At 41.1% G+C, this 12,337-nt stretch overlaps 1 protein-coding gene across 1 annotated transcript in view; it reads left to right on the forward strand.

Annotated features, from left to right (window-relative positions):
* LOC309544234 (guanine nucleotide-binding protein G(q) subunit alpha) overlaps nucleotides 1–12,337 on the forward strand; it is a 210,458-nt gene that overhangs the window by 164,362 nt on the left and 33,759 nt on the right. The window contains exons 4-5 of the mRNA XM_082243127.1: nucleotides 3,360–3,488; nucleotides 8,306–8,435. Coding sequence (XP_082099253.1) covers nucleotides 3,360–3,488; nucleotides 8,306–8,435 — 259 coding nt within the window. The remainder of the gene's footprint in view (nucleotides 1–3,359; nucleotides 3,489–8,305; nucleotides 8,436–12,337) is intronic.

Genomic DNA, 12,337 nt, shown 5'->3' on the forward strand with positions numbered 1-12,337 from the left:
AGTGAGCTGGCTAAACTTCCGTTTTTTCACCTCGTTGCCGATTGGACGTAGAGCGTTCCAGCAGGGCTATTTAGATGCCGGATGTTGTCGTTCTGGTCACGCCTCCAGTTGAAGTCGGACATGACGAAACCGGTCGGGCATGACCAGACTACACATCCGACATCACGTGACGGTGAGGGACCTACCCGGAAGGTACAGGGCTGGCGTGGAGTGAGCCCGAGAACTGGACGAGCTAGGTTTCCTTCTACCGAGCATTATGTGGTTATATGCTTTCTGATCAGCCTATACATGTGAGTGCAACACATTTTTACTTTTAATAAAGCATTTTGTGGTTACGGTACTTCACTATGTGGGGCCATTCTTTCTCTCCATGATATCCTGACACTGAGGGAGTGCGTGCAAGGATTTGTTATGAAGCAGTGGTGAACAGGTTCTGGCTCTATATCCATCTAACATTTCTGCGCAGTCTGCTCTTGTGTGAGAACACCTGAGCATTGAGTTCTGGTGAGTGGCCAATCCTACTATTCTGTGGTGTGACACCTGGTGGTGGATGGTGACCTAGCAATCCAACTCATTTCACTTACCCTTGGATTTCATGGACTGAATGGACATTAGTTCTTCTTCTTTTTTGATTACTATTCTTCTTTTTTGAAATGTTTGTTTAGCAGTATTCTTCATAGCTTGCTTACAACATCTTGAGTCACATATAGTTGATCTCGTGCGCTACTCTTTTTTCCATTTATATCATCAGTGACCATCACCCGTCACCTGTCACCCCATCAATCATCGTCACCTGTCACCCCATCAGTCATCGTCACCTGTCACCCCATCAGTCATCGTCACCTGTCACCCCATCAGTCATCGTCACCTGTCACCCCATCAGTCATCGTCACCTGTTTGCCATAGACATGCAATCACTTACTGACCGCCTAACGACTATATGCGTCAGCCATTAAAAGCTAAATACTGGGGTTATGGCAGCAGATAACTGCCATAACCCCGGTATTTTTTGAAACGGCGGGCGGTCGGCTTTCAGATAAGGGTGGTCCCAGTGGCGGATTCGCCGCGGAATTACCCTTACGGTGCAGGGGAAGAGGTGCCCCCCTCCTGCCGTGTCCTAGATGTTTTCCCAGCTTACCGGACCCGCCGGCAGCGGGGAAAACTATCCGGTCCCGGATCCTCAGAGACAGGAAGTCGAGTGAGGGCAAGATGACCCTCACTCGACTCTATGGTCTTGGAGGACCGGAGCTACGTCAAGACGTTGCCTAGCAACCGGTTTAAAGGGCCGCTTTTTTTTTTTTTTTTTCCTTTTTCAACAATTTTTTTTTTTTTTTTGTGTAGTTGTGAGGTGTGAGGTCTTTTTGACCCCAGATCTCACCATAAAGAGGACCTGTCGTCATGCCTATTTCTATTACAAGGGATGTTTACATTCCTTTTAATAGGAATAAAAATAATCAAAACATTTTTTTTTAAACTGTGTAAAAATAAAAAAATAATAAATAATAAAATAAATAGGAAAAAAAAAATTAAAGCCCCCTGTCCCCGTTAGCTCGCGCGCAGAAGCAAACGCATACGCAAGTTCCTCTGTAACTCTAAGCTAGTAACCTGCAGAAATTTTTAAAATGTTGCCTATGGGGATTTTTAAGTACCAATGTTTGGCGCCATTCTGTGAGCATGCGCAATTTTGAAGCATGACATGTTGGGTATCTAATTACTCGGCGTAACATATTTTACATTATGGAAAAAAATTGGGCTAAATTTACTGCTTTCTTATTTTTTAGTTAAAAAAAGTGAATTTTTTTAAAAAAAAATCGCATTTGGAAGACTGCTGCGCAAATATGGTGTGATAAAAAATATTGCAACGATCTCCATTTTATTCTCTAGGGTCTCTGCTAAAAAAATATATATAATGTTTGGGGGTTCTAAGTAGTTTTCTAGCAAAAAAAATGATTTTAGCTTGTAAACACCAAGTGTCAAAAATAGGCCCAGTCTTAAAGTGGATAAATGGACAACTTTGTGAAAAGTGCTACTTGAATGTTAGGCCTATGTATGTGGCCAGGCTGTGAAAAAGTGTTACACATGTGGTATCGCCATACTCAGGAGGAATAGCAGAATGTATTTTGGGGTGCAATTTTTGCTATGTACATGCTATGTGTTAGAAATATTGCATAAATGGACAGCTTTGTGTAAAAAAAATGTTTTCATTTTCTTTCCACATTTTCCAAAAATTTGTGGAAAAAAATGACATATTCAAAAGACTCATTATGCCTCAAAAATTATACGTTGGGCTGTTTGCTTTCCAAAATGGGGTCATTTTATGGGGGTTTCCATTGTCCTGGTGCTCCAGGGCCTTCAAAAGTGCGATAGGTTGTCAGGAAATTATATGTGTAATTTGTGCTCCTAGAATGCTGGACGGTACTACTTGGATGTTAGGCCTCTGTATGTGGCCAGGCTGGGAAAAGTCTCACACATGTGGTATCGCCATACTCAGGAGGAGTAGTAGAATGTGTTTTGGGGTGTAGTTGCAAGTATACATATGCTGTGTGAGAGAAATAACCTGTTAATACGTCAATTTGTAAAAAAAATCTTCATTTTGCAAAGAGTTGTGGGAAAAAATTACAACTTCAAAAAACTCACCATGCCCCTTATTAAATACCTTGGAATGTCTACTTTCCAAAAAGGGGTCATTTGGGGGGTATTTGTACTTTCCTGACTTTTTAGTGTCTCAAGAATTGAGATAGGCCTTCAGTACATCAGCTGTGGTCAAGTGTGATCAATTTTCAATGATTAGCACCATAACTTGTGGACTCTATAACTTTCACAAAGACCAAATAATATACACTTATTTGGGTTATTTTTACCAAAGATAAGTAGCAGTATAAATTTTGGCCAAAATTTGTGAAGAAAAACTACTCATTTGCTAATTTTTATGACAGAAACAAAGAAAAATGCATTTTTTCACAATATTTTCGGTCTTTTTTTATTTATAGCACAAAAAATAAAAAACCCAGTAGTGATTAAATACCATCAAAAGAAAGCTCTATTTGTGTGAAAAAAAGGACACAAATTTTTTATGGGTACAGTGTTGCATGACTGAGTAATTGTCATTCAAATTGTGAGAGCGCTGAAAGCTGAAAATCAGTCTGGGCAGGAAGGGGGTGAAAGTGCACTGTAGGCAAGTGGTTAAGCTGGGCACAATTATGATTAACATGATATATTGTAATGTAGCTTGGGATAACAAATGTTATTGACCAGTATATTTCCTACAAATTTTTCCTGTTTGTTCCAATGTGTTGTAGCCTGTAAACTGTTTCACCGACATGTTTAATTGCCCTCTCTTCTTTTGTGTGCAATTACAGCTATCTTAATGACCTGGACCGTATAGCTTGTAACGGATATCTACCTACACAACAAGATGTGCTCAGGGTCAGAGTGCCCACAACAGGAATTATTGAATATCCATTCGATTTACAAAGTGTCATCTTCAGGTAGAGCATGATTGAATGTTACTACTAATTACTTACATGCTGTAACCACAGATTGATTTTTGTTGCAAACCATGATACCAAAAATCATCTCTCCCTATCAGCCAAGTAGGACCCTTTGTATTCTTAGAATTTATACCATTGTCAAAAACGTGATCAAAATATATTGCATCAGGCCTGTAATTTCAGTGTCCAGCCACAGTTAGGCCAAAAAGGTACACATGCACAAGACAGCGAAAGTATATTTCCACCACCTGTTTGGTAATGTTTAGGGGAGGGTTACCGTAGTTAGATTAGAACTCAAGGCAAACTTTTTTTAAGTGTTGGAAAGAGTAATGCCTGGTAATGCAAGGAGGTCTCTGTACTATGTGCTGACCTATTGTGTTCTGGGGAACTGCTCCATCACCCCTAGAGCCCACCGGTCATCACTTGCAGCCATTGGGTGCAAGCACTGATCGGATGCAGATCGGTAAATTTTTTTTTTTTTCTGGCATGCCCGTTCTACAGAAACCAGACAGGCTGCCGTAAACCCAGGCCGAATAATGGCCAGTTTTTGTTGAACTGTGTTATTCGGCCCGTGTGTACCAGGCTTTAGGGAGGGTTATAATCTGTCAATTTTTTTTTAGTCTGTTTTCAATTGGCCCCAAAGCCAAAACCAGAAGTAAAAATAGTTCCCTCTGAAAGGAGGGAATCCCTGGTTGTCCCCAGATTTAATTTCATCATTGGAAGATTTTGCCTCCACTTTTCAGATGACAACACAAAATTTAGGATTTTCATTCAATTTCATTCCTGTTAACGGTAAACAGGACAAGTAAAGTGGGGGATTCTCCCTAACCAGGGCACAGACCGCAATAAATACCTGATGGGAGTTTGAATTCCTCTCCACTCTATTTAACATTTTTTAAAAAAGATTGCCTTTAGTTATACTTTAACCCTGTCTGTACTGTACTGGCAGATCTTCAGTTGTAAATTAGATATTATCACTGTACTGACAAAGGGATAAAAGCTGTGGGGATAGAGATGCTCAGATAAATGCTTGTAATCTGCCATGTGGCCTTCACAGCAGAAGCATCAAAAAGGTAAGAAATACAAAAAAATGGATATATACTGTGAATGGGAACACAACAAACATATAGTGCGTTTTCTCAAATTTGCTGTGTAAAAGTTTCCAGGGAGGACCCTACCCCCTTCTCCCTTCTCATCCTCCTCAATTGAGAAATGTTCTTTTACTGCTATCCCTACCTGTAACATGATCTGTGAATGGGAGAGAGTCTGATGAATCACAGGATTCTCTCCTCCATTCACAGATATTTTTTGGTGTGAACATTTTATGACATCGGATATACTTCTGTGTGTATTCTGCAAACATGCTTTTGAATCAGATAATTTTTTTGTATGTACCGTATTTTTCGCCATATAAGACGCACCCAATTTTAAAGGAGGAAAATCTAGAAAAAAAAAATTCTGAACCAAATACTGTAGGCTCTCTTAGACCCTAGGTGTGTGTGGGTGTGTATACACATTTTACATTTCATTTACCCTGTAGTTGGTCCGCCTGAACACTTTTTTACACACACCACACGCTGCCTGTGATCTATCCAGAAGCAAAAGTATGACGTAGGGAGGGCGGTGTGTCTTCTCCCCGTGATTCGGGGGTGGAGCCATTCTTCTGCCCATCAATCATGGGCATCCAATAGAGTAGAAGGCGAAGTGGGGGCGGAGCAGGAGCAGCAGTATGAGGTAGGGAGGACGGTGTCTTCTCCCCGGGATTCGTGGGGCAGAGCTTTGGCGGATCAATTCTTCTGCCTATCAATCACGGGCATCAAATCAAATAGGAGCGGGAACGTATGGAGCAGGAGGGGCAGACGTGTGGCCCGGGGAGACATGAGGAGGCACAGCCCGCACTGATGGATACCGGTAAGCTCAGCGTTGACATGGTGCCCGGGCAGCACGTGGATAGACTGACGGGAGGGGGGGACAAGGCGCGCTATAGGAGGGAGAGGGAAGCCCGAACACACAGCCTGGCCCTGCAGGGAGGGTCAGAGAAGTCTCCACAGCCCGCAGTACATGCAACAAATCCAGCCTGCAGCACACACAGCATAGAAAGAGGACTGCGAGCAAGCACCACACAAAGTTAGGGCCAGTTTTAATGCAGGCAAAATGTGTATTTGTCATATAAGACGCACCAACTCCCCCCCCCCCCCCCCAGTTTTGGGGAAGAAAAAGTGCGTCTTATACGGCGAAAAATACGGTAATTTGTTAATGTATACACACTATGTATTCAGTCGGCAGATCATGTCGTTTGGAAATCTTGTCAATGCTGTTTTGCCTTGCTGTAATATTTTTTTATCAGCTTTAGCAACTATTTTTATCACATTTTTAAAACAAATCCTTTCAGTTCTGATAGTAAAATAATGAGAAAACGACACCAAGGTTTTTTTTTTTTTTTTTTTTTTTTCACGTCACTTGCTGTGGAAGATCATCTGTTAGCGTTTGAATAATGCTAGTGCAGACTGTTACTAACTTAGCCTTTCACATCATGTTACACCCATAGTTAGGATTTAATGTGTAACATGGTGTAAATAGGACCAACCACCCCCAAATTTCTCTAGAGGTGATTGTGAAATCATTGATATCTAGACTTTGCTCACAAATATGGAAACTGCCATTACTGACCCCCTTTTTTTTTTTTTTTTTTTAAATGTCATTGGCCTGGTTTTCATAATGATGCAGATTTTTCTTAAATCAGCCATAAACTGAGCTATTTTTTTTCCTGCAACCACGGGTGGCTGTAATAGCCGATAGCAATAATCAAATGTAAAATTCGACAGGCTAGTTGTACCCAAGTTGATCGATCGATCAACTTAGGTACATTCAGCCAGCCCATACATGGTTCGAACCTCGGCCAGCCCCTGCTAAACCGGATGAGATACAAACTGTCTATGGCCAGCTTTACTCTGAATTCTTATTTTACATGCCTGTTTCAGGCTGACTGAGAAATAATTTAATCGAGAGTCAGTAGGAAATTGGTCACCAATGTTAGCTCCATATTTCTATAAATACTGGGTGTCTTCAAAAATTTCTGTTGAGCTTTGCATGAATTTCATGCAATATGTCTGTAAAGGTTCTTATTTATCGAAGTCATATGTATAGTGGCAGTTTTATGCCTGCAGAAAGGTTAAACGCGTTAAAGGGGTGTGGCTTCAGGAGGAGACAAGCTGAAGCTACTTATTGACCGATATTAGTAGTTACTCACATTCAACTGGACTTGTTCTGTAATTTTGAAGTAGCTATTCCAAGCCAAATTCTTAAGGTGTCAGGAAAATTCCCTAGTATTTACTGTATCCACACGAGTAGTGCAGACACCTTGATCCAATCACCGTTGTTAGGCAGGTTTTATTGTCCAAGCACAGAACTGGAGGAGTGAAAATTGTGCAACCACCGTTTTTAGTTACAGAATTCCCATCTTTGGGATCGGGAAGGATTCGTAGGTGTTAATCCTTCGATTTACATGGCTGAAGGCATGAATTGGTAAAACACATTAAAGTTTAAAATGGTATATGTGGTTGTCAAATGTTAAATGCCCCCATCCGGTTCGGTGACATTTGTTCTAGTTTGACGTAGATGGTCTCCTTCACACCTCTGGAGAACTAGTAGTTGTCCTCTTTGTTTAAAATTTGCACCTCACTGTCCTCATACAATACCAAGTCCCTTTTCATTAAGGTGTAGGAAAACTGCAGAGTCTTTGCCCTCCTATGTTTGGCCATTCATTTGTTGAGAGGTTGCTTCATCTCCCCAGTTTACATCTCTTTGCATTCATCATTTCACTTCACTGCATATACCAAGTTACCTTGCTTGTATTTAGAGTGTTGGGTCTTTTGTCTCTATGATGCCAGGTTTGTTAAAGTGTTACTAAACACAAAACAGTGAAATCAGTCTGTATATGCAGTAAAGCATGTTTGTTATACTCATTGTGGAACCTGAGGGGTTAATCCTCCACATTGTGTAAAAAGGTTGTTTCATCCGGTCTTCGCTGATACTCCCCTTCTTTTACTGCCCCCAATCCATCAGCTGGTAGAGCAATGCCATAGGAGGCACTCAGCATATGCTCAGTTTGGTGGGTATTGCTAGAAGGGTTTTTTTTTTTTTTTTTGTAGGGTTAGGGTGCATGTGATCAACACAAAGCCAAGCAACACTGTCCAGACAAAGTCAGGGGTCATGCAGCCTCATAGGACAGTCAGAGGAGAAAGAAAACTCCTCCTACAAGCTTTAACCAGTGCTCAGCAAGACACTGATAGAAAACTGCTTTTTCTGACACTACATATGGGATGATTATATTACTTTTTGTATTTGGCTTCTCTCCTCTTTTTGATAGACATGTGCTCTTGCATGACCCTGTGGATCTTTTAAGAAAAGCCAAGCCAGGGTAGCCACAAATCTTTAAAGCACTCCTGATATCTCTGTTCTTTGGCTGGCCAGTCACAGTTCAGATCTGGGCTGGTTTCACTTATGATTATTGCTAGTAAATCTCTATCTTCTCCTGGCGGGGATGGCTTTCCTCAACCACCCCCCCCTGTGTCGAGAGAAGACATTTGCTGCTTGCCCTGTCAGCACTGTCTTTGTTGATGGGGGAACCTCTTGGGTTCTATTCATTGGAACCGAAGAGCATTGAGCCAATTTAACATAAAAGGGCCATGTAGAATGTATTGATACATGGACACATTTTCAAAGCGTAAACTACACAGGCCTCTTTTTGGGTATATTTTTATGGTGTGTACCTGTTGCTTTCCCCAAATCAGCTAATCCTGTTCTTGTTACAGAATGGTCGATGTAGGAGGCCAGCGATCAGAGAGGAGGAAATGGATACACTGCTTTGAAAATGTTACTTCCATAATGTTCCTTGTTGCACTTAGTGAATATGATCAGGTCCTGGTGGAGTCCGACAATGAGGTAAACATTTTTTGTGTTTTATTTTAGAGTGGGAAGGGTTAGAATCTCATGTCTGAATTGTGTCCCCTATAGTAAAAGTTCTGATTTTTTTTTTTTTTTTTTATGTGTTTAAGACAAGACTGGTAATCCCACAAATAAACCTTTGACCGCAACCAGCTGACATTGTGCATGCCAGTGAACTGTCAGACTAGAGTGTCAATGACTGCTTCAGTTCCACATCAAGGATCATCCTAGTTCCTGATAATGTGATCACTTTCAAATGTAATCATGATCACATGCAGGCTGAAAGTTAAAGCAGATCTTCACTTTCCCACCCCTCCTTTTCACTGACTGCTTCAGTTCCACATCAAGGATCATCATAGTTCCTGATAATGTGATCACTTTCAAATGTAATAATGATCACATGCAGGCTGAAAGTTCACTTTCCCACCCCCCCCTTTTTATTTGTTTATTTTTTATATACCCCTGGCTTAACTTGTGGCACCTTCTCCACGGTTTAGATACTCACTCACTCACCCATCCAGCAGGTCCAGAGTTGTCCTGCCAAAATCCTATTCTCAGCAGCTGCTGTTTGGGTCCCGCGCCACGTTTGTGTCTGATGTCATAAGGAAGCCCATTTGCATTTCTGGGTTCAGCTGGCAAACCTCCCGATGACGTGCCCTTGCCCATGAAATCGCAAAAAACAGGTACCCAAAACTGTCCATGGAAAACCGTTTGAAGACCTTTTTTTGGTTTTCTCTTTAAGTTAACCATAAACTATGGCCTTAGACCTGTTACTAAAACTCTAACTTTCAGAGTGACACCCCACTTGTGTGGTGCAATTTAGTTTACATACACATGCATGCCCAGTGCACACGATTGCATTCAGGGGCTTGCATGTGAATTTTCTCATTTTTTATTTTATTAATTTTAACTCTTTTTTTTTTTTTTTTACTTTATTGCTATCATAAGCGGCCTAACAATCCCCATATGTACTAGCATGGGCAGGTGACAGGTCCTCTTTATGGAGACTACAAGGGTTTGTTATATCCCCAAAATCTCCCTTGCCCTCCACTACGACTAATGTAGAGTAAGAACTGAATGCAAAATTAAAACTATTAATGATTAGTTTTAAAAATGACCACCGTTTGATATGAAAAAAAATTCTTGGTGCAAAAATTTGACTGTCCCTGGAAACCTGGCTTATTTCTGTGCAATGTTTTTATTGAAGAAAAAATTGAATGACCACATAAAACAATCAGTAGAATTGGTTGTACCAAGTGGAAATGCACAGGGTAGTACACAGAGAAAATAAATATCATACAAAAACAGAAAGATCACACTTCATGATATGTCATCAAAGTTAAAGTATAAGTGATGATGGGTTTAATCCTCTCATGTTTATTAAATTTGCTATCACTGCCAATTCTGTTGCATGGTTAAACCGTTCCAATATAGGTACCCACAAAGGGTATTAAGGTCTGAAAAGAAACGAGAGAAGAGGAAGAAAAAGGAGTGAGAGAGTGAGGTAAACCTAGAAGGCTCCTGAAGGTGGCAATGTCGTTACTGGAGAAGGAGTTGACAATGTGCATATTTAGTGCAAGGGTCACACATCCTTTCAAAATGTTACACCTTGTCGAGAATTGTGCTGGAATCTTCATGTGCCATAATCCAAGAGATCTTGTGCTTAACTTTCCTCAAAGAGACCAAGGGTTTTTAACATGCTGCCATCGAGATTCTAGCAGCAAGAAGAATCAACAAAATCAGTCATTGAGAGCTGCGAGAGGTCCCAGGTATATCTGAGGTTTGTGTATCTGCACTTAAAAAGGTGCCCTATAAAACAAAATAGTGCTTGAGACTAGGTAATGGGCTGCTGCTGGGAAAAAAGTATGGTCTTTTCAAACTAAATATGTGCAAATCCCCATTGCTGTCCTCTTAAATCATATATTAACACTATTAATCCTAAAATAAATAGTAGTTCATAAAGTCCAATCGTGAAAAATATTAACTAAAGATCGACCGATTTATCGGCAACACCGATATATCTGGTGCCGATATGCACTTTCGCCAATATATCTGTATTGGCGTTTGAATTTGCCGATATTGACGATATTTAGGGAAAGTGCATGTACCGGGGTGATGCCTGCAGCTACAGGCATCACCCCGGTACTGGTGTCCATAGCCGACGGTCGGCTAACTTGTAATGACAACCGATGCGGCTGAGAAGCCACTCAGCTGTCATTACAAGGAGCAGGAGGGGACATCCCCCCCTCCTTCCCGCCGCCTTCCGCTGCTCGCCCGGCTCTCCCATCACACCGGGAGACTCGGGCATCCTACCGCCGTCCCTGAAGAGAAGACCCGCATTCGGCTCTGATCGGGTCTCCATGTAAAAAAAACCCAGAAGTGATGTCATGACATCACTTCCGGGTACTCGACGCTGAATTAAAAAAAATGACAGCATTCAAAACAGCCAAACTTGATGTTTTGAATGCTTTAAAGTGCCAAGGAGGGGTTTAGGGTTTTTTAGACCCCCCAGATCCCTCCACAAGGAGTACCTAAAAATTAAAAGGAAATGTTTTAATGTCCAAAAATATCGGCAGATATCGGCCGATACCGATATCTGATGACCAAAATATCGGTATCGGCATTAAAAAACCGATATCGGTCAATCAGTAATATTAACACAGTTCTAATAAAGTGCAATGGTGCTTTCTTCAAAGTGCAAGCAGTGCTCCAAATCTTCCATGTGCTCTCCCTTTGTGCCCTCACTCACCACATAATGAGTGTAAATGCGCCTGTCAATATAGTTGAATTCTCAGGTGTCGTTTCTCCATCTCCAAAATTGGTAAAAATGTACCTCTGCACTACCCAAGTGCAAAATAATAAACTGTGGTGATGTGGTGTACATGAAATAAAATCAAAATATTGTGCTAATATGGAGGACAAGTTGCTGCAGCCACCCACTGTGTTCCCACAAGTATAAACATTATATTATATAAAGACTGGTGTTGCGCAAACTCTAAAATATATTGGTGTATATATATATATATATATGTGTGTGTATGGGTGTGTAGATATATATATCATCATAAACCTATAACGTGCATAGCAAAGTGCAACCCATTGCAAAGTTGCACTAAAATATTAAAGTGTATAACCGTTTATTCTCCAGTGGTGATGTGACAGCTCTAATCACTTGCTTCCAAAAACAGTGCTTCTGTGCGTGTGTGTGTGTGTGTATATATATATATATATATATATATATATATATAACACATACACAAACAAATTGGTGTGCTTTTACCTCCTTGTGACACCTCCGTGCTCTCAGGACCCTCACCTTAAAAGGTAATCAAATAAGCATTATTATTACAATGCTTGGGACGATGTGCCATCAATCCTAGCCTGGTCTTGGGTCTCTCAGATGTATTGAGATAATCTTTGGTAGTGGTCCTTTTTAAAGCTCCATCCCCAACACACAATCCATATACAGGCATACCCCACTTTTAAGTACACAATGGGACCAGAGCATGTATGTAAAACGAAAATGTACTTAAAGTGAAGCAATACTTTTTTTCATTTCTCAATGCATGTAAATACACTAGCTCCATAGGAAATCTTGGTCAGCTTGACATGGCATTGCTCCCAAACCATGTTGACAAGGACACCAAGCTTGGGGAGCATGTTTAGGGGATCCAGGACTATGACATAGTAGATTACCTAGGCAAGCTGGCCAGCCACAAACATGATATGTTGTAGTCCTGGGTCCCCTCTCGGTGCTCCCTAAGTTTGGTATCCCTGTCACTTATGGTTTGGGAGCAGTGCCATGTCAAGCTGACCAAGATTTCCTATAGACGCCAATGTTAAAAACCGGGAGTAGTGTCATGCCAAGCTGAACAAGCTGTGTCCTTACTCGCGAGTGT

This window comes from Pelophylax lessonae, assembly GCF_965119305.1.
Source record: "Pelophylax lessonae genome assembly, chromosome: 1".
Lineage (NCBI taxonomy): Eukaryota > Metazoa > Chordata > Amphibia > Anura > Ranidae > Pelophylax > Pelophylax lessonae.